Source organism: Haliotis asinina, chromosome 11, assembly GCF_037392515.1.
Source record: "Haliotis asinina isolate JCU_RB_2024 chromosome 11, JCU_Hal_asi_v2, whole genome shotgun sequence".
Lineage (NCBI taxonomy): Eukaryota > Metazoa > Mollusca > Gastropoda > Lepetellida > Haliotidae > Haliotis > Haliotis asinina.
In genome coordinates, this window is record NC_090290.1 from 51,817,576 (window position 1) to 51,833,777 (window position 16,202).

The following is a 16,202-nucleotide window of genomic DNA, read 5'->3' on the forward strand; positions in this document are numbered from 1 at the left end:
AAAACACATAACTTATAAAAAGGACACTTTAAGAAAATTTTCCTCAATGTTAAAATTTAGTAGGGGGATACGGGTGGAGGTCTTTGTTAGAAAGAAATACAAAATGGGCTTATCATACTAGAATTATCACATTGACTTATACTTGGAGGTAGTTCAGCAAGCTAAACGTCGTGTTCCTGCCAAGGCATACATACTGCCTTGGCAGGAGCACGACGTTTAGCTTGCTGAACTAACTTGGAGGTTGCCCTTTAACGTTGGTCTGAATACCAAATTATGAAAAAGTTCTGAGGTAATAATAAACACTAAAACAGAGTCCGAAATTGACACTCTATCTACTATAACAATTATATGGAAATGAATGTTGTGTTCCTGTACAATTCAAATTATCAAAATATTCCGTACTCCACATGTATTTTGATTTGAGACTTTAAGGCCTCCCCAAGAACACGACCTCCGTTATCAACGACAGCTGCACCGGTGTCATCACAGCTTGTTTCGATGCCAAGGACAGTTTTCTTAGAAGTAAAATATGTCGAAAAAGCTGAAAAAATGCGTGCATTGGATTCATCATTCCCTGTCAGTCTTATACAACTTAAGATGCGTCGTTGACAACTTTGGCTGACATGCCTCATGGGCGCAGACATCTTTGTTTTCCCACAATGCATCCCTTCGAGAACCGACAGGGCAAACTAGACAAAAATATTAATGTTTACACTCTCGTTCTCCGGAATAAATGATTTAATAATAGTTCGTGAAATGAGAAAAAATTATATGTAGCATCATTTGCACGCTTCATAAACAATTATATTGTTTTGTTGGTACACTGAAACGAAACATATTTGGAAACAATAACCCGGAAGTCCTTTAAACCACGGCGAGGGAGAGCTTGAGCGTGGCAATTGTCAGTTTCTGATGAAACACTGTTTTCACATACTTGGCCAGTGGGTGAGGCATAGTCACTTAGCTCCCTTGACGGGATTTCACCGGATTAGCGCATGCATATCGTCCACGAGTCAACAGTATATAAAGGCAAGAGATCCTGAGTGGGGATCAAAACAGCAGAAGGAGAAGAGAAGATCGCTATTGCGAAACCTTTCTAAAATGGATCCACAGATCGAAGCCGAGTTAGCCCCTCTTCGAGCATCCGTCAAAGAACAGGTAATAACTGACATATTGCACGACATGTTTTACTCCCCCTGGTTAATTGTTTGCAAGGAAACACACCATGATAACTGATAACAGTTATAGAATATTTTAATGTACAAAATGAACAGGATAGGCGAAGATGCCCACAAAGAGCTGTATTTTTTGCGTTAAAATGAAATATACCCATGACGTTGTGACTCTGTGAGAAACTGTCAAAATTTTCTGTAAATTCAATTCTCAAGTCTGTAATCAAATGAGGTTATAAGTAATATAACTTATTCTAATATTTGGCTTCTTGGTAGTGGGTAATGTATCTGAAACTAATTCCTTGACTTGCGCTGAAACTGTTTCTACTGAAATTTAGTTCATTGTAAAATATGCTCACGAAAATGGTGGAGCTTAGTCCAGGTGTACAGACATATGGTAGTACAGTGGGATATGAGAGAAATTTGATCTTCAACTTGGCATCCTCAACTGGGTAGACTGTTAATTTTAGTTATCATGTTCAGTATTTAACATGTTTTAAATTTTTTGGAATTCAATGAAATCATTAAGCATTCAAATCAGTGTGGAAGACAGTATGGTCTGAACTGAGAAATGCAAGTTGCAACTGGAGACAATATACACGTATAAGATATATGGCCTCAAACTGATAAATCAATGGCACAACACCTATATATCATGTATATCTGTTTAATCATGAAAACCATTTTAAGAGAGCAAAGAATTTTAAAGTGCACATATTTTGAGTCATATCATGTTGTAGAGAAGTTATCTGTTTGTATTAGGAAGAAGTAGATATGCAACAGTTCATCGTATAATTTCTGCATATGTGTTTGGTTTGCTGAGATCAAAATAAAGAATGAATAGTTCTCTGTATAAAGAAGCTTCCTGAAGGTAAAAGATGAGGAAGTGTAGGTAAAGTGTAACATATTATTTTACATGCTGATTAATATGTTAGAAAGATTAGTAAGTTAGAGGATCATAGTCAATTTGTATGTCATGAACAAGGAGCAAGACAAAGTTAGTGACTTTGATTGTCCCATTTGTGAGAACTCCTAGATGTGAGACACATAATTATGTTAATTAATGGTTCAGTGCACATAGGTTGTGCTTCTTCATCTCTACAATGAAAGTGGGAACAGCCCTGTTGCTAAAGACTATCCACAAGATAAGTGATAAGTAAATTAACACAGGTGACATTGTTCTTATATGAGTATTTATTGTTTTCATTAAAGAACATTGATAGATACAGAAATAATGAAATAAATTATAAAAGACTTGGAGCAGTCAGGACAAGATTGGTACTTGCTGAAACACTGTCATATAACATGTATAATGGTGATCGAAAAGAGCTGTCAATGGCTGTAATAAATACATTTATATGGATTATAGTTAAGCAGTTATTGCAATCAGATTTATCATTTACGATGAATTAGGTAGATATCTCTTCAGTATATCCGTAAAAGTAAGATTTATATCAAACCAGACTAAAATGTAATGTTGTAATTGCAAATTAATTGCCATTTTTTCATATGTCATGTATAATTTATATTCTTCAAATCCTGGTTGTAATTTTCCATTGTTATCAAGTGTCAAGCATATCATATCCTACAGGTTATTGGATTGTATACAGGTACCCAATCTTTCCGTAGCATTGTTTGGCTTAAAAATGTTCAGTCTCATTGATCAGTTTAAGCAGTGAAAGGTTTTAGAACCTTATTAGTTACAATTACCTTATTACTACAACTTGTGGCTAACTAGATTTAGATCGCCAAATAGCTGGCATATTGATGAGTGCGGCGTAAGACTAAGCTCATTCACTGAATTTAGAACTACAAACCACAGTTTGCACATTAAAACAGGACATTGTTACTGAACTGAAAGATGTGACAGATATACATCAAATGTCTGTGGTGATCTCCACATTATATTATACTGTCCGGCGCTAAATGCCCCTAACCGTAAATTTCTTTTCCAGTAACTCTAAAGTTACTACATTTATCAAAACTGGACTTTTTTCACTGTGTCAATAGGTATTGTTCAGTGTTTTAGTATATATCAGTATGTTGTATGTACAGTCTGTGTTACTAAATGTGATTTTTAAGAATAAATGTGTTTTCTGTTTACAAGTTTGAGTTACATAGCTAAACCCTAATAAGCTAGCGTTAATTCATTCTATCAGATATGGGAGTATGGTGGGTCTTCTTTGCTAACTAACTACTCCACTATCTTTCAACTGGGAGTTCTCACAAATGGGAATAGACCCATTAATTTGCTTGTTTAATACATGAATGGTAATTGAGTGTTCACATGTTTACACTGTAGATTATGTAATTGTTGTTTTGAGTTAAGTTTTTATTTCCGTCTACATCATTTTGTATTAAATTGATTTAGTTTGATTGATGACACTATGAATCTGCCTGGGGGATGGGACAGCACTTCCTGTGTCATAAGTCCTGTGTTGTCAGCAGATGATTCTCTTTGAGACAGATCTGATTTCACTATTTGGTTTGTTTACGTTGCTGACCCTGAATGTCACAAATGAGAAATACATTTACATTCTTACTAGAGAATCTCCCGTTTCCGTTCTTGTGTGCACTGAATAATTTTTGAATCTACACTTTTTGCAATGCAAGTTAGTCATAGATATTTAAAGAAAATGTTCACTGTGTTGAAGGAGGGATGTTCTTTTTCGTACTTCACCTAATGATTATTTCCAGTACTGGTAAACACAGTGAATGATCACCCATGACTTGGATAAGGACAAAACATTTTTGATGAACAACTTCTTTATTCAGGTGGAGCAACATTTCGATACAGCTTCTTGTATCGTTGTCAAGCAAGCAGTGCAGTTTAGTTGCTCATCAATAAAGTTTTGTCCTTATCTGATTCACCAACTTCTAAACATGCCACTCAAAGAAGACACCCCTGACTTGTAACAAGATCATGATTTTAAGAAACTTGTGAAGGTTTCCTTTGTCTGAAGACAAATTCACCTGATGTAAGTAGTCAAGCTAAGTCTTCACATGTCAGGTGATTGTAATCCATAATCCACCTGCCCATAAGCCAATCCCGTCACATCATTTACTTCCTGCAACTCTATTACCTGATAATTACTTTCACAATGCCATCACCTTAATTGCTTTTGGCTAATCCCCATGAGCAATAAGCAGAGCTCATTATTGCGGTCAAGGTTAGCTTGTTCCAGTTCATTACACCTATAGCCATGAAACATTTCACTGATATTTATTGTCCTACAGATGCAGACTACATGTAACTCCTGAATTTTTCAATTATATAAACATGCAGAAGTAATTAAAACCTCAGTCAGCGTTCATGTCTTCTTGTTTCAAAATGTTGATTTTTGTTACTTGATATGGCATGGAATCTCAGTAAGATCTATCAATACAAAGGGAAAAACAATCTTCATATAACCAACATCAGTTTTGTATCAAGAACTTGTTTTTCACATGTAACATGAATTGTAGGAGGTACAGATTTCATATTTTTATTTTTTTCACAGTATTCATCTGTGTACAAAGTGTTAACTCTGTAGACCTGCGTCATCAATTCAGTAATTATAGCATCAGTTTGATACGAATATTGCAGACAGGCTGTCAGCTTCAGCTAACATAAGACTATTAAGAGCACAGGGATTAAACTACAGCTGAATTTGTGTGCTATTTGTCAAAGTTATTTTTGAACCACCTCAAATCATTTATCTGTGGTACTGTCTGAGTTCTAATCACGAAAGTTTACATGCTTTATTAACAATCGTTGTGATGATTGAAGTTCAACTGAATCATAAAAATTTTGGGCACACTTTTTTTCAAATTTCACAGTGGCACACCTAAATTATCTCTCGCTGGTGTCCTGTATCACTCGTAATGAAATTGTATTTCTGGCCCTGGAGGATATGCAAGTTGCTTTGCAGGAAAGACTAACATAAACAATCACTTTACAGATTCTTTGTTTTTTCAGGGTGATCTGGTGCGGAAGCTGAAGTCTGAGAAAGCTCCAGACATTGACTTGCAGAGAGCTGTGGCAGAACTTAAACATCGCAAGAGGGCTTTGGAAGAGAAGGTGAGGAGGATCTGAGTCTGAGAATGAGGGTCCAGGGCAGTGGGGTAGCCTTATGTTGAATGGGTTTACTGTTCACACCAGTTTGTTACATACTGTCTGTGCTTATGATCTTAGGCGTCTGAGAATGAGGGTCCAGGGTGGTGGGGTAGCCTTATGTTGAATGGGTTTGCTGTTCTCACCAAAGGCCCAGGTTTGATTTTCAACATTGTTACAATTTGTGAAACCCATTTCTGCTGTCCCACTCTGATGTTTCTGGAATATTGCTGAGAGTGGTGTAAAACCCATCTCACAAAAATGATGTTCGAAGTTTTATTTCATGTCTCCTACTGTGTACCAGGGCCCTGTCACAAAGCAGTCCTAGCATCAAGCCTGCTGCAACTCCACTGCTAACACTGTCTAAAAATGCTGTGGTTAAAGTGTTTGCTTCTCATGCCAAACATCTTGGTTCAATTCCCCACATGGGTACAGTGTGTGAAATCTATGTCTGCTGTACCCTGCCATGATGTTGCTGGTATATTGCTTAAAGCATCATAAAACCTTACTCACTCTGCCTTTGGTTGTCAGCACAAAACCTATTATTATGGGTTCAGAATTACTTTAACAACAAAACACACCAAACTTTTTACCTCCCTTTCTATGCTGCAGGAGCTGGCACTGACCCCTAAGGATGACTTTGACCGTGGGAAAATGGAGGATTTGTTGAAACAACGGTTCTTTTATGACCAGTCATTTGCCATATATGGAGGTGGGTGATGATGTCTTGCAAAATATTTGTTTCTTATAAGAAAGGTAACCTTGAATATGTATGTAATCTTTGTTCAACCAATTGCTTGGAGATGAATTAATCTTCTTGTTAACAGTACACCAATATTTCTTTTGTTTGAGAATATTCACAGTAGTATCTGTGTGTGCTCTAGGTGTAAATGGTCTGTACGACTTCGGCCCCATGGGGTGTGCTGTGAAGGCCAACCTGCTGCAGGCATGGAGGAAGTTCTTCATTCTGGAGGAACAAATGTTGGAGGTGGACACTGCCATGTTGACGCCAGAGGCTGTCCTCAAGTGAGTTATCCCCCTTTTTCACAGAGCAGGGTTGTCTCCCCTCATTTATTCCCATCTTCCAAATGATCTGATCTAAATTGTCTCCCTTTATTACCATTGCAAAATTGCCCAAATGGTTTCAAGTGACTTGTGCTTCTTTGTTCTCCCTACTGTTTTGTCTCCCAGACATTGTCTTCCATTGAATTGTTTCCCTATGTTAACAATGCCTTGTCTCCCAAACATTGTCCTCCAGGGAGTTGAGTTGCATGCACACACATAATCCTCAGGATTTTCTTAAACAAGTGCATGCCTCTGTGTTCCAGAGCATCAGGTCATGTTGACCGATTCCAAGACTACATGGTGAAGGATTTAAAGAATGGCGAATGTTTCAGAGCTGATCATCTCATCGAAGGTGAGTTGTGTTAGCTTTAGCACAACACATAAATGTCATGAATATTTTGCTGACTATCATCTAACTTTCTTATAGGTTAATGGAAATTTGTCACGTAATTCAGTGTGACTGTACTGTTATATTTGTATCATGGGTTTAATTATAGCTCACCTGGAGAAGCTGTTAGCTGACAAGAAGTCATCTGATGATGTGAAGGAAACTATCAGGCAGATATTGCCAACGGTGAGTATTTGTTGTCATGTTCTGTTGAGTACTAGAAACAATTATGGATTTCATAAGAAGTTTATTTCATCTTGTAGTACCATATGGAAAATGTTTCAAGTGCCAAAAGAATGCTCCAAAGTTAATGCAATATGATGTCAGCAATAATGCTTTGTGATGTCATTAAACAATGCATCAGCAATAATGCACTGTGATGTCATTGAACAATGCATCCGCAATAATGCTCTGTGATGTCATTATACTATCAGTAATGCTCTGTGATGTCATTAAACAATGCATCAGCAATAATGCTCTGTGATGTCATTATACTATCAGTAATGCTCTGTGATGTCATTAAACAATGCATCAGCAATAATGCTTTGTGATATTAAACAAAGCATCATCAGTAATGCTATGTGATGTCATTAAACAATGCATCAGCAATATTGCTCTGTGATGTCATTAAACAATGCAAAGGCGAAGGTGGTTTACTTGTAGTCATATAGGCATGCACCCTCACGCAGGCAAGAGGCCTTCCCTCCACACACGGGCAGCATGATTTTTCCCAAACCAAAATTGCAAGAGCAGAAAAAACAAAACTGGGTGCTTATGGCGGATGGAATTGTCTAAAAAAAATGAAAATGGGTTAGGCTCCTAAATAAGTTTGAAATTCACACAATTACTTTCTGACAATAATGGTCAGTGATCTCATTAAACATTGTAAACCAAATGTCATTCTAATCTGATTGATTGAAAAACATGATCAAATGGTATTAGATTCCCGGAAACTGCAAGACTATTCACTGCGTATTGACACGTAGAAATATCGCAAACAATTGTTTTGTTGTGTCATCAACAGTGGTGACATCATTCAATCATATTGAAGTCAGAATGACGTCACAAAAGAGTAACTCCAGATGCTACCATGGGAACCAGCTGAAACAGCCAGCTGATGACACTTCACTGCTATACCCGTACTCGATGTAAACAAGTGCAGAGATTAATACTTCAAAATGTATTCCTGTGCTTCAAGTATTCAGTAACATCCAGAAATTGGCCAACACATGATGTTTATCTCCTGAATACATCAGCTATAATGCCCTGTGATGTCATTATACAAAGTATCAGCAATAATGCTCTGTAAAGTCATTAAACAGTGCATCAGCAATAATGCTCTGTGATGTCATGAAACAATGCATCAGCTATAAAGTAATATGATGTCATTAAACAGTGCATCAGCAATAAAGCATTGATGTCATTAAACAGTGCATCAGCAATAATGTTCTATGATGTCATTAAACAATACATGATTAATAATGCTCTATGATGGCAATAAACATCTATTAAACAGCTCTATGCTTTACAATGTATGAAATCTTTACTAGAAGTATCAGACAGATCAAGTGGGGGAGACTTTCTCACTCACTTCTCAGCTGCATAGCATGTAGCCTTCCACAAGTCCCTCTGTGTCTCAAGTATTGAACACACATACCTTTATCAAGGTCAGGCATCCCTAATTGTATCGGGTATCTTGAACTCTTCAACCGCAGTGCAGATGTCCTTGTGTGTTGTAGATTGACGGTATGAGCAAGGACGACATGGGGGAATGTCTCCGCAAGTACAACATGAAGTCTCCCGTCACCGGCAATGATCTCTCTGACCCCATGGAGTTCAACCTGATGTTTGCCACGTCTATCGGTCCAACTGGCCAGCTCAAGGGGTATGTTGGGGATGTTTTTGTTGTTTATAGTATGTTTTGTGGACTATATTGTGTTATGATTTTCTTGCATATCTTTCAACAGGATTTGTAATGTTCAAGTAAGGATCTGGAAGACTCAACTAAATGTGTCTATGTATACATCAGTACTGTTGAAAACAATTGCAACTTAAACTCACTGCATTTTTTCTTCATGACATTTCTCAAATTAGTTCAGCAATCTAGGTGCTAAGCCATATTTATTCACTCATTATGTTACAGGTTTTTGAGACCAGAGACAGCCCAGGGTATATTTGTCAACTTCAAGAGGTTGTTGGAGTTCAATGCTGGGAAGCTGCCATTTGCCGGAGCTCAGATTGGCAACTCTTTCAGGAATGAGATCTCCCCACGATCAGGTCTCATCCGAGTCAGGTAGATGTTTGTTTGTTTTTCATTTTGCATTTCTTTAAAGATAATGCTAGATAAAAACAGACTGTCTCAGACGTTTGGAAAGACGTGTATTTCAACCAATGAACCGTTGTTTAATTGTCCCCCTGTCATATTCCTCCTTGGAATGCCCTTCTCTGCAACACTGTATAACGTTGTGTATAAGGCAAGGGTTTCATACCTGGAATACAAGGCATAATAAAGGCAATCATCTTGTACACGTAGGAGATGATCTCTCATTTCTCCAGACTACCAATGTTATCTGGTAATATGATAGCCACTGATGTTAAGACTGAAAACGGCAACACGGTCTTGAGTTGAGATCATCTACAGCTTGTTCAGCTTGACCTGATCAAGTGAATACTAGTGCATTGTGTGACCGTGTCACAACTGGTTGGGTCTATAATTGGAAATGGGTGCGACTTTGTCAGGTGATTGTTAACATGTCCGAACAGCCGAGATAAGGTCAGCATTTGCAGCATTCTAACTTTCTTTAAACAATTGGCTGCAGATGGTTTAGTGTTTCCTGCTCAGGCTTTTAGGCATCAAGCTCCCCTATATAATGAAGTTAACTCTACCAGCCGTTTGTGCCGTTTGACCTCCCGGATCATGCATATGTAGAGAAGCTCAGGTCAGCTGAACAACAACCTGTATCTTCTACTGATGTTACAGACAAGGTGTATCCATGGCAGTATACAGTAAATCTGTCCATGTACAATCACCAGTGGATGCTAGGTGGTAAACTCTCGTTGTGTTGTAGGGAGTTTACAATGGCGGAGATCGAACATTTCTGTGACCCAGAGCACAAGGACCACCCCAAGTTTGCAGACATCGCTCATCTCGAATTCCCGCTGTACTCGGCCTGCAACCAGATGGACGGCAAACCCCCAGAGCTCATCAAGATTGGCGAGGCAGTGAAAACAGTATGTGTCTAACACAGAAACACGCAGTAGAAGGTCCTTCAGTTATGATGGTCAAGTGTCTAGATCTTGTTTATGTTTTTAGAAACGTTTTTAGAAATGTTTAAAGTAAGATGTGGCATTTTCCATAGCAGTGAGAAACTGTGCAATATACTTGGTGAGTAATTATGCCAAAAACTGTTTATCACTGACCTGTAGCCTAGCGACATTAAGTGACACCTTTCCCATGGATCTTTGCAGTCATTGTACTGACTGGTTTCAGATCTTATATTACAAAATCAGTTTGAACCCTGTCAGTTATCTGATAATTTTCCTGATTCGTAACAGGTCTGACTGCACCAGCATCTGTGTGAACTTGTGGTTAGACAAACAGGGCTCATGTGTTCACCATTCTGTTTCCAGAAACTGGTTGCCAATGAAACTCTAGGCTACTTCATGGCAAGGATTTACCTCTTTCTGATCAAAGTTGGTGTCGACTCCAAGCGGTTCCGCTTCCGACAGCACTTGTCCAACGAGATGGCTCATTACGCCTGTGATTGCTGGGATGCGGAAATGAAGACGTCCTATGTATGTTAACATCATTGTTATGAGGGGGTTCTGTAAACACTTAAGGATTAACTGTGTATTTCTTTCATTGCATTGAAATATGAAACTAAAAACCAATGTGCAAACTGTATGAATCTGCGTAGCAACAAAAGAAATACACCGTCAATCCCTATGATTAAATTCAACAACAAATACTATAGGCTTTCAAAAATATTTTCTTTACAACATAATCAAATTCATCGAAACAGATATCTTTGTTACCACCGATTAACATTTTCGGTGTAAGAATTTGGTAATGGCGTGACGTGACTCAAGTGACTCATTTACATAAAATGACACGCCTACCAAATCATTAGCCAATCAGAATAGAGTACCCCCAAACAGCTGTCAATCAACAAGCTAACATCAGGTGGCGAATCAGAGCGGAACAACGCAACGTGACGCATTCCACATGACTCATTTTTTATAGGTTCATTGGGAAATGTTGGGAAAAGAAATGTTCCCTGTTAACCAATCATATTGCCAGAATTTTAATTAACACAATAAAAGTTTAATTATAAGGTTAGTAATGAAATTGGTTCACATTCACCTAATTGTGATGTCAGTGACCTCTGAATTTGTCCACAAATTATATTGAAATGTGCAGTTGTAGATCTACAGTCTCCTCAGTCTTGCTTGCAATACAGTGGCTAAACATATCTACAACAATGAGTAACAGAGCAGTTCTCAGTAATAATTCACTTGACTGCATCCACAACTCCATGTTGCTTTTCATAAATCCTGAATAAAGTCAGAAACTGACTTATTGTTCACATGCTATGAACAATATTTATTTATTACCATGATTACTGTATGGTTGTTACAGGGTTGGATCGAGTGTGTGGGGTGTGCTGACCGGTCCTGCTATGACCTGACCCAACACACCAAGGCCACTAGTGTGAAGCTGGCTGCAGAGAGGAAACTCCCTGAACCAATATCCTTGTCAACAATAGTCCACACACCCACATATTTGGCGATTCCAGACTGACTAGCTACCCAGTCAGCAGCATAACTTCCATTATGAAGATAAGCCTGGACTTACACCTGATTGATGTTAACAAGGTTGAACAAGCCCTCAATACTAGCTAAATACAAAGCATTACAACGTATCTGGCTTCCTCAAAAATGGGCTTGCTACGCATCTGACAGTACCTCCTGCAGTTATAATTCTAATTGAGACGGAAAAGTTATGTAATTCTCTATGTAGCTTGTGACATGGGGAGTACCTGTAGCTTTATGTAGGATAATTCTTGATCTTTTCTTTTCTTGATGTTTCTTGAGCCTTACAGCTTTACACTTTTTTAATGAGTGAGTGGGGTTTATGGGGCTTTTAGCAATATTCTTGCAGTATCACTGAGAACACCAGAAATGGGCTATAGACATAGTACCTATGTGTGGAATTAAACCCTGTTTTTGACATGACAAGTGATCACTGTTAAAACTAGACTGCCCAACTGCCTTTTTTAAAATGAAACAACGGAAGCATGCCTGATGCATTCTATAAATGTTGATGTGTTCATATATTTGATTCCTTAACGGTCTCACAAGACGATCAGTGTGTACGAGTGTGTGCCAGAGAAAGGTGGTCTTGGCAAGGCTTTCAAGAAAGACGCCAAAGCGGTCACTGCTCATTTGACTGGATTAAGTGGGGATGAGTTGTCTACCCTTGAAAAGACACTACAGGATAAAGGGTAAGTTTTCTACAGAAAGACTATATTACAGAAGTTTCTGAATGATAGACTGCAGGTTCTATGTACATGGTGGTGTTTTGTGTCCACTCAGCAACACAATTCATTTTGCAGAGAAGCTGAGATTCAGGTGGATGGCCAGACATTTACTGTGAAAAAGGAAATGGTCACTTTCAAGAAATATGACAAGACCATTCATGGTAAGTCTTTCCAAGAGCCTCATACTAGAGCATGAAGACAAAGATGTAAGTCTTCCAATAGTCTGATCCTAGAACAGTAAGACAAAGATGTAAGTCTTCCAACAGTCTGATCCTAGAACACTAAGACACAGCTGTAAGTCTTCCAATAGTCTGATCCTAGAACAGTAAGACACAGCTGTAAGTCTTCCAATACTCTGATCCTAGAACACTAAGACAAAGATTTAAGTCTTCAAAGATGTAAGTCTTCCAATAGTCTGATCCTAGAACAGTAAGACACAGCTGTAAGTCTTCCAATACTCTGATCCTAGAACAGTAAGACACAGCTGTAAGTCTTCCAATAGTCTGATCCTAGAACAGTAAGACAAAGATGTAAGTCTTCCAACAGTCTGATCCTAGAACACTAAGATACAGCTGTAAGTCTTCCAATAGTCTGATCCTAGAACAGTAAGATACAGCTGTAAGTCTTCCAATAGTCTGATCCAGAACAGTAAGACAAAGATGTAAGTCTTCCAATAGTCTGATCCTAGAACAGTAAGACACAGCTGTAAGTCTTCCAATACTCTGATCCAGAACAGTAAGACAAAGATGTAAGTCTTCCAATACTCTGATCCTAGAACAGTAAGACACAGCTGTAAGTCTTCCAATAGTCTGATCCTAGAACAGTAAGACAAACCTATAAGTGTCTCCAGTAGCCGGATACTAGCATAGTAAGACAATGCTCTGGGTGTTAATAAACATGGAAAACATTGTGAGTCACCACACTTTTACTTCATACATGATTTTATGAAGGTCAGTATACCGGCCTTTTAATCATAGTAGTTTCACAAGTTTGTGGTTCGAGGGTCACTTTGATGAAGACATATGAAAGTGTTGATGCTCCCCATGTGATGTAAGCAACGGTTACTTCTGTATGTGGATCATATGCTCACTGTACATTTCAGTGGAGGAGATTGTGCCGTCTGTGATAGAGCCTTCATTTGGTATTGGCAGAATCATGTATTCTGTCTTTGAACACAACTTCAAAGTCAGAGAAGGCGATGAGCAGAGAACAGTGAGTATTATGCATTTTTTCTTGCTTATTTGACATAAATATGATTGTTACAGTTTGGTAGCATGTAATAATAAGTATGTAATATTAGTAACATTGTTTTACATAGTACTCAGTTACATACATGTAGTAATATGACACTGGTTGTATGACGACTGTTTAACATTATACTTGACCAGTACCTGACGTTGCCACCAATCATCGCCCCCTACAAGTGTTCCCTGCTGCCTCTCAGTAACAACCCCGACTTTGCCTCTTTCATCAAGCAGCTGTGTAAGTATATGAAGTGATATGCTCATGTAGGCCGGGTATTATAGCTGTGTATTACACATGGTAAATACTTCGTCATTCTTGATCTGTTACATTGTTTAAATGTACTTCCTTTCAATAGCTATTGGGGGTTGGGTGGGAAGGGTGCAAGTCTAGTGTTGTGTTGCTGAAATAGTTTTAAAAACAGCTCCCATTAACAGACTTGTTGACTGACTCTTCACTCACTCTTATGTGACATTTAGCACAACAGCTAACTGAGTTAGACGTGTCACACAAAGTGGACGACAGTGGTGGCTCCATTGGACGCCGGTACGCAAGAACTGACCAGATTGCCATCCCTTACGGCATCACCATTGACTTTGACAGCCTTAAGACTCCTCACACTGCAACATTGAGGGAGAGGGATACGCTGAAGCAAGTCAGGGCGCCTGTAAGTTGACGACATAATGTTTTAAAATATGGTTTGTCACCCGTTAGTCAATTTAAGGCAACATGAAATCAATAGTAACTTTGAAGAAGCATGACATGAGGGAGGCTTAGAGTCGCACTGTCAAGTTTCCTTTATTCAACTTCCATATATCCGACTATCGGATTTATACTACACATTTGCTGGTAACAAATTGAATAACATCTAACTTGGCCTCATTTTTTTAGTCTGACATCCTTGTTAATGAGACAATTTGTTATGCAACAGATGATGTCGGATTACAGAGACTTGGCTGTATTTCAGAATTGTATCTACATGCAGTATCTATACTATGTATACTGCTCAAATTTGTATGGGGTCATTTTTAAGGAATATCAGAAATGTCCCAGTGAGTAAGTGCTGATTTGTCTAAGGTTAAGCACATTCTGATGTCCCCTGCCTTGATATTGTTGGAATATTGCTAGAAAGCAGCGTAATAATTAGTCACTCTTGTTGATGAGGTACATGTTGTTTCTATCTCCAGATTGAAGAGCTTCCTGAGATAGTGCGTGACCTTGCAGTTGGGCGGCGTACATGGGAGAACGTGCTAAACAATTACCCCCTGTTTGAGCAGCAGGAGGCCAGTTCCAAGTGAACTGTAATGTCCCCCCCAAAGGACAATACGTGGCAATGAAAGTTCATGAAGAATTCTGATGTGCCAAATGCTGTTTGGCACCCGCTTCTTGGGAAGCTGTGATACATGGAGAAGAATGGAGGAAGGGAACATACTTTTCTGTTTATGTACGTCACACAGCATGGGAGCCGCAGCACAGCTGACAGAGGTGTGCACAACTACTGCAGATACAATGGTTACTGAAAATGGTTGCCTGGCAACAAGAGACCTAAATTGATGTCAGACAAGAGGTACCATAACAACCAGTACTTGTTACCTGGCAACATTACCATGGAAATTATGAATGATCTTTTGACATCATTACCATGGCAACTTATATGACTGTCTGATCTGACAACTACCATGGCAAAGTCTTGCAGCTGTTGCCATGGTGACTAGAAATGGTTTTCTGTCATAAGAAGGTGAGAATATTGAGGAATACTCAGTAAAGTTGAACAAGAAGGTGCTCAACGACCTCAGATATCCATCATTCCTACACAAAATGATGGATGCCATTCACAACACATTCATGGCTCTTTTGTACTTTAAGGCAAATTTACACACACTGAAACTTTACAAGCATGTGCAATGTTTATGACCAAAAATATTTTCCAGGTTTATAGCATTCTTTACGTGAAGGGTTTCAAGGTATGTTCTGTTACATTTGTATGTAATAAACCACTCCATTTCAACTGATGTGTTCTGTTCTTCTGAAATTGTTTACAGCTACAGTGCATCAAACTAAAAGTGCTTTATGGTTCAACTTCTTTATTATACAAGGTCACAACGTTTCGAGACAGATTCTAGTCTCTTCTTCAGGTGAAGTGAGGATAAAACTAAAGGGTTGTAGTATATATACACATAACAGTAGACCGATAACAATGGGTAACAAGATATACAGGTTTGTATTGATTGATGTACAAGCTTCAACTTATGTACAGGCTTCAACGGTGCATCATTAAAAGTACTTTACTCGATATTTTGCCTCACTACGTCAGGCTCTAGGTCACATCAGCTTCATCCTAAGTCAGCCACTCCCTAAATAGTTTTAAATAAAATGTCAGATCATCAGCTAGAACTGATGTAGGTTCTTGACAACCCGACAAATGAGGCTTACATGAGAAAAGAGAATCACCCATAAGTTATGTACTGCACATCTGTTCTTATATACAAACTGTGAAGATTAAAATTAGTGTTGCCCATCAATGCTTGTCTGAACTTCATAGGTCAATGCTCTTGATATCAACCACTGAATTGTCTGGTCAAAATTTGGAAAAAATAATAATGCTGGTATATTGCTGAGTGCAGTGTTGCACAAAGAATCACAACAGACACAGATGCTGCAGGGAACGTTTATTCCGCTAGTGATAAAGCTCATTATAATAA

General features: G+C 38.5%; 2 protein-coding genes across 3 annotated transcripts in view; one reads left to right on the forward strand and one right to left on the reverse strand.

The window, feature by feature from the left end:
- LOC137256546 (tRNA N6-adenosine threonylcarbamoyltransferase, mitochondrial-like) overlaps window positions 1–657 on the reverse strand; it is a 12,246-nt gene extending 11,589 nt beyond the window's left edge. The window contains exon 1 of the mRNA XM_067794405.1: window positions 403–657. Within this exon, the coding sequence (XP_067650506.1) occupies window positions 403–644 (242 nt within the window). The 5' untranslated portion in view covers window positions 645–657. The remainder of the gene's footprint in view (window positions 1–402) is intronic.
- LOC137256543 (glycine--tRNA ligase-like) lies at window positions 640–15,508 on the forward strand. Of its 2 annotated transcripts, none has more exons than XM_067794402.1 (17): window positions 640–1,158; window positions 5,131–5,232; window positions 5,878–5,977; window positions 6,150–6,291; window positions 6,594–6,682; window positions 6,828–6,904; window positions 8,458–8,603; window positions 8,862–9,011; window positions 9,787–9,949; window positions 10,349–10,513; window positions 11,358–11,465; window positions 12,077–12,222; window positions 12,334–12,419; window positions 13,361–13,470; window positions 13,647–13,740; window positions 13,980–14,167; window positions 14,688–15,508. In XM_067794402.1, the coding sequence occupies exons 1-17, from the start codon at window positions 913–915 to the stop codon at window positions 14,796–14,798; spliced, it is 2,223 nt and encodes a 740-aa protein (XP_067650503.1). In that variant the 5' UTR covers window positions 640–912; the 3' UTR covers window positions 14,799–15,508. The 2 variants fall into 2 exon arrangements, with proteins under 2 accessions (XP_067650503.1, XP_067650502.1); XM_067794401.1 differs by having other exon boundaries at window positions 881–1,158; window positions 11,358–11,470; window positions 12,082–12,222.
- The last annotated feature ends 694 nt before the right edge of the window (window positions 15,509–16,202 follow it).